This window comes from Gallinula chloropus (genome assembly GCF_964237585.1).
Source record: "Gallinula chloropus genome assembly, chromosome: 15".
NCBI classification, from domain to species: domain Eukaryota; kingdom Metazoa; phylum Chordata; class Aves; order Gruiformes; family Rallidae; genus Gallinula; species Gallinula chloropus.
Genome location: NC_140100.1, coordinates 10,285,497 through 10,301,979, shown reverse-complemented (window position 1 = coordinate 10,301,979; position 16,483 = coordinate 10,285,497). Strand labels below are relative to the sequence as shown.

General features: G+C 41.1%; 2 protein-coding genes across 2 annotated transcripts; one reads left to right on the top strand and one right to left on the bottom strand.

The window, feature by feature from the left end:
* On the top strand, positions 1–12,798 carry EIF2AK1 (eukaryotic translation initiation factor 2 alpha kinase 1). The gene is made up of 15 exons (XM_084271114.1): positions 1–198; positions 658–816; positions 2,569–2,705; positions 3,399–3,430; positions 3,863–3,962; positions 4,688–4,768; positions 5,174–5,273; positions 6,828–6,879; positions 7,537–7,906; positions 9,020–9,131; positions 10,472–10,578; positions 11,293–11,413; positions 11,523–11,602; positions 11,974–12,207; positions 12,597–12,798. Exons 1-15 carry the CDS (start codon positions 102–104, stop codon positions 12,717–12,719), a joined length of 1,905 nt encoding a protein of 634 aa, XP_084127240.1. The 5' UTR covers positions 1–101; the 3' UTR covers positions 12,720–12,798.
* AIMP2 (aminoacyl tRNA synthetase complex interacting multifunctional protein 2) lies at positions 12,715–16,406 on the bottom strand. The gene is made up of 4 exons (XM_084271115.1): positions 16,259–16,406; positions 14,646–14,852; positions 13,901–14,132; positions 12,715–13,588 (listed from the first exon to the last, which is right to left on the bottom strand). Exons 1-4 carry the CDS (start codon positions 16,373–16,375, stop codon positions 13,203–13,205), a joined length of 942 nt encoding a protein of 313 aa, XP_084127241.1. The 5' UTR covers positions 16,376–16,406; the 3' UTR covers positions 12,715–13,202.
* Between the last annotated feature and the right edge of the window lie 77 nt (positions 16,407–16,483).

Genomic DNA, 16,483 nt, shown 5'->3' with positions numbered 1-16,483 from the left:
GCTCCGCGCTCAAAGAGCAGCCGCAAACGCTGGCTCGGCCCCCGCGGCCGCCCACGGGGAGTGGGGGCGGGCGGCGAAAGGCCGGGACCCCAGGGCCCGGCATGTGGCGAGGAGGGTGCCCGCCGGGGGCCGCGGCCCTCCGAGCGCCGCCGCCCGCCATCGAGTTTCCTGAGGAGAGCCCGGAGCCTCGCTTTGACGGTAAGCGGGGCGCGGGGGGCGGCCCTGTGGTAGCGCTGGGGAGCGGGGAGGTCTTCCCGTCCCTCGGGTGATGGCGGGGCCCCCGGTCGGCAGGGTGGGAGGGAAGGTAGAACCGCCGCCGTCCTCCTTTCCTTCCTTCCCCGTCGCCTCGAGGAACCGGAGGCCGCGGGGGGGTGATGCAAGAGCGGGCAGGCCCTTGGCAGCCGGCTCCCTGCCCTGAGGCCGCTGTGCCAGCTCCCCTTCCCTCGAGGAAAGCCTCGTCCTCTCCGGTTAGGTTCTTTTTATGTGCACTTACAAAAATTAATTATAATTCGCTTCCTAATTAGCGTCTTAAGTTCCTCCTTCAGTGGCAGCTCGTGCGGTGCCTTTAGCGAGCCAGGGTTGTGTTGCAGCCCTGTGGGTTTTGATGTAAATAGGCATTCTGAGGCCTGAACTCGTGTGTCTGACTGTCCTTTCCAGAATCGGATGTGCCGGCAGAGCTGCGTGTTGCCAACGGGTCCCAAAAGTTTGTGAACTTCACTTCAACCATCCAAAACCAGCTGCTGCTTGTGTCGTTGCTGGAGCATCTCTGCCACATGTACACGCACAACCCGGTGCATTCAAGGTGTTTGTTCCGAAGTTAGTAAGAGGAGTTCTTTCCTGTCTCTTAAACTGCCTTATTTCAATGCAAACTGGATTCTTCTGTGCAGAATTAGGGTGTAAAATCATTGTGGAGCTGTAGATCTCATCCCACTGAGACTAATTCAGAGAGGCGGATGAACGCCCTGAATCAACGTAATTGGGAATGGGGCTTATTTTTGAAAACAGTAACAGAATATTGTCGTAGATGCAAAGGTCAGGCAGTTCTGTTCCAGCTAAATCATGTGAATTGCGTCATGAGGAGGGTAGCAGGGTAAATTGGCTGTTAGGCCTGCTCTGAACACACAGGAGAGAAATTTAATATAAAAATAGAAATAACTGGCATAGTCATCACTAAATCTTAGGAAATTATGGTCTGTGAAAATCAAAGTAAATACCTTTGTAAGCTCTTTATTTTCCCATAGAGATTTTTGAGACAATTTAGGGAGCTTGGATTTGTAGGTGTGAAGTGCTTCTTTTGAAACGTCTTTTTGGTACGGAACTTACCTGTATTTTGTTCGTTTAGGCCCATACTTACTGCATTTGAGAAACAATCTCCGAGGGTTTTTTTTTCCTTACTATACATGATTGTAGGAATAAATATAAAATAAAATGTACTTAAAATTGAAGCCATTTATAGCATCTGGTATCAGCAGTGCAGACAACTGTTCTTTTAAAAGTGTAATGTAGATGATTGGCCCTGGGTCCTACTGTTGTCTCTATTGGAACCGAAAATATCAGGGGAAAAAAAAATCCCAACCAAATCTCTTCCTTTTCTGAGAGGAACAACCAGACAAACCACAACAAAAAAACCTCAAACCCGCAAAATATTTAGCTGCTCAGCTTCCTGGTGTACATCTATGGAAAATGACCTTCCTCCACTGGTGTAGTTTAAACTGCCAGTTTCCCAGGTTAAATAAACTCGATAAATAAAAGAAAAATACACTGCAATAATCTTATCTGTTTGTGGTTTAGGCTGGTGTAATGTTGGCAAGGATAGGAAGGCTTGTGTAGCAAAAATCTTCTGTTTCACTTAGAATTAATTTCACCTTCTTTAAAAGATAAAGTAACAGCAGAGTTGTGAAATACTGGTGCCAAAGAAATACCTCAAAAACCTCTTAGGAGCAAGTTGGTTGTAAGGCTTTGGAACTCCTAAAACTTCTAAGTAAGTTTTTGTAGCATCTTCACAGTTGCACCCGTCTCCAGTATGTGCCAGTTTTCTGTCTGCCACAGCACTGCTTTACTCCAAATGAGGAAGATGTGGTGCTTTGCAGGGGGTGGAGGGGAGTGACTTCATTCTCCACTCTGAGCATGTGCACAAATGTGAGAGTTTGTATGTGAATTAGAAAATCCGGACATTGCCACTTTATATTATAAACATGTTCTCATAATTGTGAACAGGCTTTGAACTTCTCACTTCAATGATGAGATTTACTCCAAGGGTGACATGTGAATGGGTGGATGTTCTTAGAATTCATCTGCTGAGTTGAGCAAGAGGAGGAGATGCAGTTGTGACCATGAAGGACATCGCAGTTAACTGTGTTATGCAAAGGGATTCCCACAGAGCAGCTCTAGTTTGGATTTAATTAGGGTTTTTTTGCTGTGAGTCTGGTAAAAGGCATTAGAGTAGGAGTGACTGTTTTTTCAGAGGCACTGTATTTCAAATAAAGTTTCTCATTTAAAAAACAGCTGTTCACAAGGTCTTACCAGTGGGCTTAATTTAATGTGACCTTTCTCTGTTCCTTTGTACAGTACTTCGACAGGCTTTCACCAGAACGGGGTTGCTATCTCCTTTTGCCTTCTGTGATGAATTTAGTACTGTAAGACTGCAGCATAATAGAGCCATTACTGAACTAATGAAAGCAGCTAGTCGACAAATACTTAATGGGGTAAGATTTGTTAAATTTTTCTGGCAACCTCTGTGTTAAGGAACTGATGCATCCAAATTCTTGTAGCCAAAGAAGCTTCTGTTGGGGTGTTCTTTTAACCTTGGATTGGGTCTTTTCAGTCATTGTACAATATGGTGCTTCTATCTTAGTTGTTGGTTTCTGTAGGAGCAAACCAAAGCTTTTGAAGGCAGCAGTATATTGTTCCTTATAAATACAAACAAGGTGTTTTAAGTATCACTACAGCATTTTTTCAACAGTGAACAGATCCATTTTCAACTTCTGTTTCAGTTGTTTATGGTAACACCCTAGTATTTATTTAGCAGAGGGCGTGATTTGTATATAGCATTAAGGTGCTGCAGGCTGAATTATACCAGTTTGCTTATCTTACTGCTTGAACTAAGCTAGTTAATTTTGTCTTAAGCACATTTCATAGCACTCATTTTATCCTGTTTGCCAGCAGAACTCTAAAGGGCAGTAATCTCTGCATCAGAGAGATGTTAGCAGATTACTGGTGGGATAATAATACTTTAATCTGTGAAGCTCTCTGCAGAATGTGAATGGCTATCAGTAACCTCATTTTCTTCTAAGAACACAGTTGTTGCTTCTGTTTTGATTAAGATGTCTCTGCAGATGGCATGTTGGACCTGTTACTCTGTGTGTCATGTTTTTATGTTGGATTTTGTTGCTTCATAGGAACTTGATGATGGAGATCTTCGTGCAATTGGGTATGTATTAAAATGATTTAGAAATATTAAACCTGACTCCCTCCCTAAAGTTTTGTACTCCACTCAGAATTTAGTTAATACTGCATCTCACATTTTGGCTCTGAAACAAAAAGTGCAAATCATTCCAAACTCTCATAGTGAAAATTCCTCCTGCAGCACAACTCTTGCAGTTAGTGTCACCATTCAGGAAAACAAGGTTTATCCAGGATAAACTTAAATCAATCATCATAATGCTTCTGTTAAACAGAGAGTGTGGATTTGTAGCACGTGTGCATGCTGTTGCAGTCTGCTGGTTTTCAGTATTTACTATAGTAACATGAGAGTATTTTCTTCTTTTTGTAATGTAAGTGGTATTTCTAGAGTGTGTACATGTGTAAGCAGTGTATTTATACGTTGTGATTAGTTTAATGCAGCCTAACTTGTTTTGATCAGGGAAAAAGAAGTTCTCTTTGAAGCACAGACTTCGCGATACTTGAATGAGTTTGATGAGGTTGCAAGGCTAGGAGAAGGAGGATATGGTAAAGTATACAAGGTATTCTTTACCTTCTGTTTATAACTGATCAGTTATCTAGTTTTTTTTTTTAATTTAGAGTTACTGTTTTGACTGTGCTACTTTCTAAGGAAAACAAAAAATCATAATTTTCCAATAGAACAGGCACCAACCTGCACATGTAAATGATGTTGGCATTTCATTTCAGAAGATGTCTAGCTGTGGTTTCTGTTCTCCATCGAAAGCAGGATATGTCAGATGTTTTACTTGATGCATTTAAACTGAATGAAAACCCCTAATTTCTCATGGGAATTATTGTGATATATTGGCTTTAAACAGCTATGGGAACAGATTAGTCAGCACACCCCAATGTTCCAATTGTGGCTTCTTGAATAAAACCCAGCCTTAATATGAACATAAACTGTCCAACCCAAGGTTGAATTGTATTAAATACTTGTAGTGTGTGGTCAGACTAAAGTTCCCCATGTAATATGTGCTGTTTAAGTAGTTACCTGGAGCTATCAGTGGTTCTTTGTCACTGGAAAGATAGCTGTAAAGCTATTTATTTCACAAAGATTGCATTAGGTGTTTGTGGTCTTGAAAGAAGACAAAAATAGAGTGTCCCAGTTCCAGTCTGATATGGGTGAGAAGTTACATGAATGGAGCCCAGAAATTAATTTGTAGAAAATAGATGGCTCTAAAGATGTAACAATGCGTTACTCTAAACACCTTAACATCTCCTTCTGTCCTTTTGCAATTGTTTTCAGGTCAGAAACAAGTTAGATGGTCAGTTCTATGCAATTAAAAAAATTAACATTAAGAAGGCTACAAGAAGAGACTGCATGAAGGTATTTTTTTTTCCTGTGTTTCTTCTCTCATTTAACTCCCTGTCTGCTCTAGCTGATCCTGATTTTTTACTAATGCAGTTGTTAACTCCCAAAACATCAGAAAACTCATAACAGGGGGTTTTATGCCGAGTTTTTGAAGATTTGGCTCTATCAATACCTAATAAAAAAGGGTAAATAAGAGGTATTTAAGTACATTGAAAGAAAATATTATTAACTTGAATTTGATCATTTCTGCAACTGAAAAGTGTGAGTTGTTTTAAAGCTTCCAAATTTTCTCCATTACTGCAATAATTTCATTTATTCTTTCGCTGTCAGAAACTGTGTGTGGGGGTTTTTTGTTACCTTTTGGTTTTACTAAGCACTCAGAATGAAGGACAGTCACACTGTTTCTTTTGGTCTCTTCAGGTGCTACGGGAGGTTAAAGTGCTGGCTGGACTGCAGCATCCTAATATTGTGGGCTATCACACTGCTTGGATGGAACAAGTTCAAAGAGTACGCCCAAAAGGAAAGTACAGCATATTGTGCAGTTCTTGCTTGCATCCTACTTACAGCCTCTGTACTGTCACTTGCAGGAGGATATTAGTTTTCTGAGAAAATAACTTGTTTTTTCCCCTCCTTACAGCAACCAATAAAAAGCAAAGTACAGGTGACCACCAGGTCTTTGTGTCCTTCCATCCACTTCAATCTCTTGCCCAGTAACTTTTCTGTTACCTAATGATGAATTTGGAACAGTGGAAGTATTAGCTTCATGTCTGGTAATATACGAGGAGGATTTTAAAGTTGTGTGAAATTCAGAGAATGCAATGAAAACCTTTTAATGCAGAAAGTAGTGGGTTGGTGAGGAGAAGATTGAATACTGGGGAATGAGACACTTCAGATACCAGGGAAAGTGATGAGTAGCAGAAAAAACCCTAGCATGTTTTGAAATCTCAAGATTTACAGCAAAACTAGTCTTAAGTTTCCCATTATGCTTCTTCCTGTCTGGAAGAGCTTAGAAAAACTGAAGAAAATGTCATGAGGGGAAAAAAAGATTCCCTCTTATTTTGTTTTCTACAGGAGAATTTTGAAATGTGATTAATTGTGTTTCATAGTTTTGCAGTGACAGAGCAATCTATTTGTTTGGAGTCTTTTTGTGTCTCTAACTGTTGAGAATTTATCTATGTATGTTAATTTTACACCTTCTTTGCTGCTCCTTTTTTTTTCCTCTTTGGTTTCTCTGTTCTTGGCTCTTCCCACACTTTGTCCTTTGGTCCCTTTGTAACCCTAAACCCTTGGTCCCTTCCTTTCTTGTCCTTTCCCGGCATGCCTGCAGCACTTAAATCTTTTGATCCCCTCTTAGTGGGAGGTTTGCTTATGCTCTATGAGACTTTATTGCTTTCCAAGTCAGTGACTTGATGCTGCATTATCTGTAAGTGCAAAAGAAAATGTGTAGGAAGTTGACAGTGTAATAAGACTTTGAAACCAATGATACCCAGAATCTCAAAGAATGCAAGTTGTAGTGCTGTGAGTACTCCTACTGTTTAATAGTAATCATATAAGTACATAACTAGATCTCAAGGTAGGTCCTGTGGTACTTAATGAGTACCTTGGTTTATGAGGCGGGTGTTTCATATTTGCTTCTGGATGCTAAGACAAACTGCTTTTCTCACATAAATACACAACTCTAATGAAAATTACTTCCAAAATACCAAGTGTTGTCAAAACAGCAGCAGGGTGTTGCAAAGGGTGATGCCTTGTGGAGTTGCTTCCTTAACTGTGTATTATCACACACATCCTAAGCCCTAGTTTTAAACAGGCTAAATTTTTAAAGGTGAAATGTAGGTGAGTAAGAGAACCCAGCACAACCCTTTAATGTGATACGTTTTTTCATTTAAAGAAAAAAAACATATTAGGGTTCCTGTGTAGTAGACCAACAAGCACCTTTTGGAGAAGCAGGAATAGAGAAAAAGATACCTACAGGCAATGAAGTTAAATTCAGTAAGGTGCTGTAGCTTAAATGTACAAGTGTAGTAAAATGCTTTGGTTTGTAAAATACCATATTTATCTTTTCATCCAACAGATCAAACAGTAATGGAGTTGAAGCCATTATCTTTGGAGCAAGAAGGTAGCAAGTAAGGATTGTAAATCTCAATGATAACGTTTGGCTATTTTAAAGTGATGTTAAAAGAGTACAGAATTCAGCATACATTGCACAAGTGCTTTTTGCTTCCAAATCATAACCAAAATAGTCTTGATTGTCCTTGTTGTTTCTCTTTGTTGTGTAAGCTGAAGGAATGTTACTGGATACTTCTGCATTCCTTGGATCTGAATGCAGTACTGGGCTTCAGATTTGCTTCACAAGCTCTGTGCCAGCACTGTTGGGTACTCTGGGATCTTACTAGAGTGATGAGGCCTCCTGTTCCTCAGAAGTATTGATTAGCCCTTTTAATAAGGAGATGGATTCCTGAGAGAAATACAGCATCACTTCCTAAGTTAAAGAAACAGAGATGAGTCATACTTTGACCTAGGACTGTGCATATCTGTGAGCTGTCTGGGTCAGCTGTCAGAAAACCCTGCTGGGGGGAGGTATTAAAAAGGCTGGAGCCTACACTGTTGGTTATGTGAACCTAAAGTTTTATGTGGGGGAGCAGCTGAACTCTTACTCTGGAATGCAGATTGCCATTTAAAACCAATAAAAGTTCTCAGAATGTATTTATACCAGTGGGTGGTATAAAACTCTACATATTTTACGTTATTTTGATTCCTCTCTCCTACTTTGTTATTTTCAGTGGTCGCTGTCGTGTTCAGAGTATGGACAGTGATAGTTCAATTATCTTTGCTGACCTTACTTCACAAGAGAACAAGTCCTGTGACAGTACCAGTCTTAAAAATCCAGGCAGTGATTCAGTGCAGAAGATGGATGTAAGGAATGATTTTACAAACAGCAATAGTAAACAGTGTACAGAACCAAATACACGTGAATTATCCATAGAATTCCAAGAAGACACTGTAAGTGGTGTTAGTAGTACATCAGCTGATGTGAAAAATCATTCAGCACAGAGATCTCATTCTGGGCTGGATCAGGATGCCAGCACTGAAAGCATGTCCTGCACTGAAGAATGCTCCAAGAAAGATGTAGCTCTCTGTGGCGAGTGTGAGGTGAATACAGTTCTCATTTAAATATACTTAACTACTGTCTAACTTAACGATGTTTTAAAATAGAGTTTGGTAGACAGGAATGATTTACAGTGATAAATTTAAAAAAGAAATGACTGTGATTAGAGTCAAAAATACAGGGAGTTTTTACTTCAGTGGGTGACACCATTACAGGGAAGCTGACCAGAGTTGGTAAAACTCTTCCTACAAGTGAGTTTCAATGTGTCAGTCATCTCTGGTCCTTTCAGAGTACCTACATGAATAAAAAGTACTGCTCCTGCATATAGAAACCCTGACATCAACCTTGGAAATTTCCAGCTTTCAGTAATGGTGGCTAATTCACACATTATTGATGAAAGTGTGTAGGTAGTTGGGGTTGGACGAGATGATCTTTCAAGGTCCCTTCCCACCCCTACGCGTCTGTGATTCTCTGAAAGCAAGTAGGTATGTAACGTCGTGCCTCTGCAGTGGAGGATTACATGTGAAAAACAGAAGCAAGATCAGGGCAGGGAATCAACACTTTGCTATGCTTCTAAAGCCTGTTTGCATTCATACCACTGAAATGTTTTGTGTAGCAGCCAGCCTTGGAATGCTTCAGGGTTTTGCTATCATTTGGAGTTCTCTCCCATAAGAAATCCAAGGTTTTCAAGGTGTTTGCATGAGTTGTCCAGGTTATCAGTCTAGTACACAATCAGAAACCAAGTATGAAGTTACAGATTTAGAACATACATTAATAAATCATACAATTCTTATCAAGGGCTTGAATATTTTTGTTATTTTATGTTAATTTATGCTATTCTCTAGCCAGAATGAACTTCTGTTCAGCATGTCTAGAAGCTTTTAAATTCTGATATGCATATTAGGGCACGTAGCAGGCTGTTCAGTTAGCTTTTATCATGTAACCGTTGTTAAAATTTGAGGAACAAGCAAAAAAAAAAATCCTAATGTAGTGTTGTTGCATCTATTTCTTGAATGTTGTGGATTAGTAATACTGCATTTAATGTCATGTTGGTGTCTGTTTAATAAATTGGGGGATTGTTAGCTTTAAAGAAAATAACTAATGAAGTATTGGTCGTACTGCAGTGGTAAAATCACAGCCTGTTGTTTTTCTGTTAGGTGGAGTATCGTTTGATGCTTTACATACAAATGCAGCTGTGTGAAATATCCCTGTGGGACTGGATCGCTGACCGTAACAGAAGGTGCAATGAGAGAACAGAGGAAGCTTCCAGTAAGATTCATGACTGTCTTAAAAATTCACTTAATCATTATAAAGCAAATATTTATCTTTTTTTAATTGGAAGTCCACTTGCCTGCTTTAATGTGGCTTGTAATATAGATCTTCATTGGATTCTTTATTCACCTCATCAAATATCAGCTGATATTTAATCTTTTTATCATAGCTGCTTGTAAAAGAGATTTAAGTTCACAAGTTTTAGACAGCTCTTCCAGAAAAATGAATGTATGCCTGAGGCATAGTTGTTACCTGGAGAGATCTGTGCCTGGGTTTGTTGGAATAAAGCTGTTTATTGACAGAATCTGCAATTCCTCAGTAAGCTGTTTAGATAATGGGAATCTTGCTTTGGTAGTAGTCTTGCTGCTATAAAAACAGAGCTCTTCACAGGCTAATTTATCTGCTGTGGGAAATACAAATACATCTCTTGTTCCAGGCAGGCTACAACATACTTCAAAGCTTTTAAGTTTGTTCTTGGGGATCAAAACTCCTACACAGACTAATTTGTCATTGATCTAAAAGATCTAAAATGTATTTTGCTGGAGTGGCCAGAGGAGTTCCTGCTCCGATACCAAACCACCCTCAGTAATTGTTGACAGTTGGAAGAGCGAGTCTAATGCTCTTAAAGCATTAGAGACATGTTCATTTCTCTGGGTTGGTTGTGTAAAAAAAGCATATGCTTAACAGATTGTAAGACATAAACTGTATGTTTAATGTTTAATCTGAGTTTTAATCACTATTAAGATAAACCTGTTGCTCTAATGGAGTGAGGTTTCCCTGCTAACTATCAGGTGACTGCCACTAATCTGCCTGTAATCATTGTCTTTTTAGCTTTCATAAACCAAAAGATTATTCCCTGACCAGGAACATCGTCTTTTTAGCTTTCATAAGATGATGTTTAGCTTTCATAAGCTAAAAAGATGATGTTCCAGGTCAGGGAATGACAGGATTACTAGGGCATTTGACCTTGCAAAACACCATTTTCACACAGTTTGAGAGGTGTCAGGAAAGGTGAATGCTGTCATAGGTTAGACATTCAGAAACCCTAACTATCAATTAACTATCTGACAAATAATTGTCAAATAACTGTCTGACAGGATCTGGAGGTATCTTTTTCAGGCAAATGTATGTTCATGTTCCTCTTTGGAATTCTGAGGTTAGTGACTTTTTGCTGTTTCAAAAATATTATCTGAGAAGCACAGGAAATTTCATTTTTAAACTATGCTCATTCTGTTGAAAAATTCATCCATAAACAGAATTCAGCAAGACATACCACCATACACTTAAATAACTCAGTAAAATTAGCTGAAATAATCCAGATTTTAAATTGTTTTAAGGTCCATATCACCTTGTGGACGTCCACTGGACAATGAAAATTTTTCAAGAGTTATTAGAAGGAGTGTGCTACATCCACAGCATGGGAGTGATGCATCGAGACATTAAAGTAAGTTCATCAAGCAATTACTTGAGGTTGAAGACAGCAAAGATAATATGTGTTATGGGAGAATTGTGATTAGGCTCTGGAAATGCTTCCTGCTTTGTGAAGCCACTTTCTTGTCCTAAGCAGGGATGGACAGGGACTGGTTTTGTTTTGCCTTGGTCTTTCCTTAACCAGGGCAGGACCTAAATTACCTAATTACCAAAAAAAGTAATTTGGGTAACTATAAAAATAAGCAAAGCCCCTTTACTACACCTCTGTTTGCTGACAGTTTCAATTAGTTTTTGACAGTATGCTCAAGTTTTAGTTCCTTGCTTTAAAAAATAAAACAACAATCCCTCAGTAACTGCTGTCTTTCACAACGGTCGCTGTCTCCTCTAAGGGACTGAAATTGTAGGTGATGTTAGTGACTGAAGGAAAAGTTTTGGTGAATCAATTAAAGACTTAAACCAACCAGAAGTACTTCATCTTTCCACTAAATCTTTGTTTTTCCTGCTTGGCTTCTCTTCCTTTTTTGTCAGACCTTCCTATGTGATCTTTCTGTCCAGTGTTGCTAACACATAACTTGGGATCAATCATGACTGGGTTTTTTCCTTGCTAATGAAAGTGTTAAATAATTATCTTCAACAACCTGTGAAACACTGGATTTTAGATACTTTGGATTTTCATAATTATTTATGAAGATAAAGTTTAGATTATATGTTATGTCTTGTTTTGTAGCCCAGAAATATCTTTCTGCATGGATCAGATCGTCATGTAAAAATAGGAGACTTTGGACTAGCCTGCAAAGACCTCCTTTGGGATGATGCAGACCACTGGTTTAAGACAGAAAGGATAAATGGTAAAAAAAATAAGGGGGAGTGTTATGTTTTTATGATATTAAATCAGTTCTGAAGTGAAATGGTAACAGTGTAAGGCTAGCTCAGTAAGTTGGAATTTCCTTTTTGAAGGACTGACGCATACTTCAGGAGTGGGGACTTGCCTCTATGCCTCACCAGAACAATTGGAGGGCTCTCACTACGATTTCAAGGTAAGGAGCTGTTTGTGTTCTGGGGTTTTTTCCTAGTCACACATGATGATTGATAATAGTAATAAACCAAGCCTTTTGGTATTACAAGTGCATAAATATTTCTCCTGATGTTACTTCTGTTTTAGCTGAAATACAGATTTCAACTTTGCCTTCTAGTTTTCTACTAATGCAAAAATTCTGTTTCTAAGATAATCTGGAGGAGTGTATATAGATTTGACTTTGTGTTTCTTTAGTAGTGTCATGATACTTTTCATACCATCTTGAAGCTTCACTGTCATGAAACTTCCACATTGTGATTTTTTACATGAGAGAAAGAAATGTAGCAGTTAAACCAGCAGTTACCCAGTATGCTTTTTTCACCCCCTTACCAGTCAGACATGTACAGCACAGGCGTTATCCTGCTAGAACTCTTCCAACCCTTTGGAACAGAAATGGAGAGAACAGAAGTTCTCACACGCTTACGGACTGGCCACATTCCTCAGGCTTTTTGCAAACAGTGGCCTGTTCAAGCCAAGTATGTTCAACTCCTCACCAGTCAGAGAGCATCAGAGAGACCAACTGCTGCTCAGCTTTGTGAGAGTGAACTGTTTCATACCACAGAACATGTAAGTTTTGCCAGTAACCTCAACCTTTACAGGATAAAGAAATACAAAACAGAGAATGCCCTTTGTTTCCTTGCCTGTATTATGGGGATTTTTTGGTCTTCAGTTTAAGATTACACAATATTTATGACACTGTATTAATGCCTCTGGTGTCTTTGCAGTTAGTTAAATGGTCATTAAGTATAGGTAACTTTGTAAAGATTGGAAGTCGATTTACATATATCTTGAGGTATTTTTATCAGTCAGAAAAGCTCTTTATAATTTTCCCTTTCCTTGCTGCACTGTCTCGTTTGTGGATTAAGTTATAATATCAAATACACAGCCTGGCTTTGTGTCTGTGTGATATTGTCCTTGCCTGTCTCTAACTGAAGTGAACTGATTCTCATTCCCAGGTCATTTCCAACCTACAACAGAAGGTGAGACAGCAAGAGGAAGAAATAGAGAAACTAAGAGAGAGAATACGACTGCTTTCTGAAGAACAAGATGAACATATGAGACTAGGTTCTCCTGTTTAAGTACAGGAAGAATTAACCTTTATTGTATGCTAAGTTATATAAAATGTTTCTTTTTTTTACATAAAAAGATTTCAATGCATTTTGATTTTCCTGTCATTTTCAAGGCATTTACCTTTTTTTTTTTTTTTTAGTTCAGAAGTCTCTGGTCAACTGAAACAATTCACATTGCATTTAGCCTCAGTATAATTTAACTTGTGGAAAAAAGTATTTGGGTTACAGGGAAAAACAGAAAGGGAAAATTAAAAGTGCAGCGTGTGGGAGTAGTTTAGAGCCTTTTAATCATGAAACAACCGTGCATGATAGGCCTCAGTTACCAAAAAAAAAAAAAGCAAGGTCACACCCAGAAGGTAGCTGTAATGTTTTTATTGGGTTTTGAGTCCTGGCAACTGTAGTAGGAGAATGCATCTCAGAAAGGACTCAAACCACTACAGCCAGGCGTGAGCAGGAGCAAGATTAAAACCACGCCATTGTGAAGAGGACAGGCTACTTTAGCAGCTTCAGAACAGAGCTGAAAGGTGCCAAGTTCTCACATGATTTCATCCACTTCTGCACGTTGGCTGGGGCAGCGTTCACACTACCTGTCTGCTGAAGCACGCACCACGCAACAATGTCTGCTACGGTGAGTTCGTTTCCCACCAGCCACGCTGTCTTGCCCAGGGCAGCATTCATAGAGCGCAAGACAGCTGCTTTCTCCTTACTGCTGCCACCTTTCAGCTGGAAGATGGCTGTATCAACCCAGCTGTCAATCAGAGTTGAAGTAACTGCGTTGTACTTGTGGCCAAACAGGGAAAAGAGAAACCTAGCGATGTTCCCCTCTCCTTCGATTGGGCACATGGTTTGAATGCTGAACTTCATCTGGGGTTTTGGAACTGAAATGAAGAAAAGGAAAAAGTGAGTAATCCCCGATCACAGAGAACTTTTAACACATCAGTAATGCTACTTTATAAAACCCCAGGATTTTAATTTTGTTGATGTTAACATCATTAAGCTCATCAACAGTTTTCTTAGTCTAAGTATTTAGACTAAAGGCAGGAACTGGGGCTACAGAGATGGCTTTTTGTCAAACTTCAGCCTACTCTCCCACCTCACTTCCCATCTAGCTAACTTAGTTGTGGAAACTGAGACATGGTTCTATTAAAAAAACCATAAAATACCGATCTACAAGATAATTTAATTCTTACCATCCTTCCAAATGAGAGTAAAGCCCAACTGATACTCATGACGTGGCTGCTGCTTTGTCTGCTCTCCAAAGCATTTCAGGAGGTTTTCTGGCACGCTTTTCACCGATGAGTGTGTGTGAACAGCTGATAGTATTTTGTAGTGCTCACAAAGCAGACTGTGTAGTACTAATAATGACAGCGGAGGTAGAGAGGGATTTGCATTGATGACAATATCTTTCAGGGCACCGTAATCCTGAATGGAAAGTAAAACATTTGGCAGATAAGACACATTCTGGGTCAGACTTTGAAGTAGTGGAGTTTTCATTTGACCAAAGTGTACGTAGTCCTGCATGTGTATAACTGAAATTCTAATTATATGCAAATCAGGCTTGGACGTTTAAAACTTGGTCAAACCAGTAACGATCCTCCTTCAACATACAAGTCAAGATTGGACTAAGGTAAATTCTAGTCCAATCTGAAGCCAAAGTTAAAATTTCCAGTTGTAATAAGAAGCCAACTGTCATAATTTCAAAATTAATCAATCATTCTCACTCATCCAAGTGAGAATACATAGAGTTCAGGATTTATAAATGCTAGTACCTTCATCTGGATGCCCAAAATTAAATAGTAGCTGTAGGTTACTCGTAAGGATATAGAAGTTGTACATTGAGTTCTGTATGTCCCAGGTTTTAATGCCACCCTTCCAAAGCTGAAAATCTGAGAGCAAGGAAAGCAGCTATCAATGTATATGCTCAACTAAACTTACCTTTCCAAGCATCAAATCTAAGTCTGCTCCAGTTTTTGTCAAAGGAGAACACTCATCAGTTTGAATTATATTAGTTACATCCAAGTCAGCATCTGGGGTTTGTATCATCTTTGAGAGACCATCAACAGCGCTCTTCAGTTCATACAAGCGTTTCAGAATCTCCTCCTGGCGGGATTCGAGTGCTTGAAGTGAGGGGTCAGCCTCTTCCTGCAGGGGAGGAAAAGACAACCTCATGTAAATGTTCACTCAGCAGCAGAACAGTCCATAACTCACTTTACAGTGAGTGCTGAAAGACTTCAAAAGCAGTCAAGTAACTGGAACGCCCATTAATTGTCCATCATCTTTTCTCTGTATGAGTGGTGAGAGATTTAACTGACTCTGACCTCCTCTTGTTTAATGTATTTTTTAAAACTCCAGCTACAACAAACTCAATAGTGTAGTAAAAATGGGACCACACCCACAGAAAGAAGTTGGCAGTGAAGGGCCAAATTAAAACCTGAAACCAAGGTTCCATCGCCAGGATTCCTGTCAATCCAGAAGAGCAGATGGAGAGTTTGTGCTGACGCTGCCAAACAAGGGAAGTGTGTGACCTTGTTGGGTCATGAAAAGCTAGAAGAGCTGCAGGTTTAGATGGATGGTGTATCTCATGAAATCGCTCTTTACAGTCATTCTTGGTTTCAGAGAACATAGGAGACCTGAGGCTTTGTTACGTGTTAATCCCAATGCATCTTTTTGTTACCTCAATTATCTTACAATACTACTCGTGTAAAAGATGAAAACTAGAAAAATCTTTATATGGATAATCCATTTCTATGCGTTCTGAACAGGGATTAATGAGGCCCAACCGACCGGCAAACTTTCTTCTCAGTCTAAGGGCTAAAGAAAGAACCTGCACAATATTCTCAGAGCCAAGACATGGAAACACCTCTTAAGGGTCCAGTATTGGGCCAGTGCACAATGCCCTGAGATACAGCCTGCTCTCTGGGGCGACTGCAACGGAGGAGGGCACAGCAAGCGCTCACAGAGAAGACATGACGGCATCAGACTACAAATAGCCACACGCAGCCTGGAAGAGCGGGAGGCGTTCCTGGCCGCCGAGAGGGGCTGAAGGCGACTGGAGCAGCGTGACGCGGCGTTGCGCATCTTCCCCGTATTCACGAAAGGCCCAGAAGCGGTGTGTGCTGCGCGGCTGCTCTCTGCACGGCAGCACCGGCAACAGCCGAGCCAGGGGCGCGGCGACGTCGCCGCGGGCAGGGACACGGGCTGCGGGCGCGGCCGTTTCGAAACGAAACCTGAGAAGGAGGCGCCGCTGAGCCCAGAAAATCCCAGTCGGGAAGTGCCGGAAGCTTCGGAAGCATCCCAGGGATGCAGAGCCGCTAAGCGACGGGGAGCCAGTGCTGCCCTCCCGCCAGCCAAGGGACCCACAGCTCCCCGTCGCCTTCCCCCAGCCCCGAGAGCACGCCCCGCCCGGGGGAAGCGCCGACCCAGCCCGGCCCTGGCCCTCCAGGCTCCGGCCCGCGGCCGAGGCCGCCATGACGAGTGCCGCAGCACGATCAGGCCTTTCCCCCGGCCGGCCGTGCGGACCAGCCCGCCCACCGCTCTATCGCTCCTACCTGCGGCGACGAGGCGCGGCGATGCAGGTTGGGCAAACTGTACATGCAGGTGGGCAGCTGCACCGCCAACACGTCCCCGCTGGCCCTGTGGAAGGGCCTCACCTTGTACATGGGCATGGCGGCACCCCCCGCGCCGCGCGTCCACCCTGGGCCCGCTGAAGGACCCGCCCCCCCGCCGCACTCATTGGGCCAGGCGGAAGCACGGCGCCTTACTGACTCACCCGC

What these genes read in the sequence shown, in the direction of transcription:
- EIF2AK1 (XM_084271114.1), top strand. Translation starts at nt 102, where the DNA reads ATGTGGCGAGGAGGGTGCCCGCCGGGGGCCGCGGCCCTCCGAGCGCCG. An exon ending in CCCGGAGCCTCGCTTTGACG is followed by an intron (nt 199 to 657) that starts GTAAGCGGGGCG and finishes TGTCCTTTCCAG; the next exon opens with AATCGGATGTGCCGGCAGAG. An exon ending in GCTCTCACTACGATTTCAAG is followed by an intron (nt 11,603 to 11,973) that starts GTAAGGAGCTGT and finishes CCCCCTTACCAG; the next exon opens with TCAGACATGTACAGCACAGG.
- AIMP2 (XM_084271115.1), bottom strand. Translation starts at nt 16,375, where the DNA reads ATGCCCATGTACAAGGTGAGGCCCTTCCACAGGGCCAGCGGGGACGTG. An exon ending in GCCGCGCCTCGTCGCCGCAG is followed by an intron (nt 14,853 to 16,258) that starts GTAGGAGCGATA and finishes CCTCCCCTGCAG; the next exon opens with GAAGAGGCTGACCCCTCACT. An exon ending in TAGATTTGATGCTTGGAAAG is followed by an intron (nt 14,133 to 14,645) that starts GTAAGTTTAGTT and finishes CTTTCCATTCAG; the next exon opens with GATTACGGTGCCCTGAAAGA.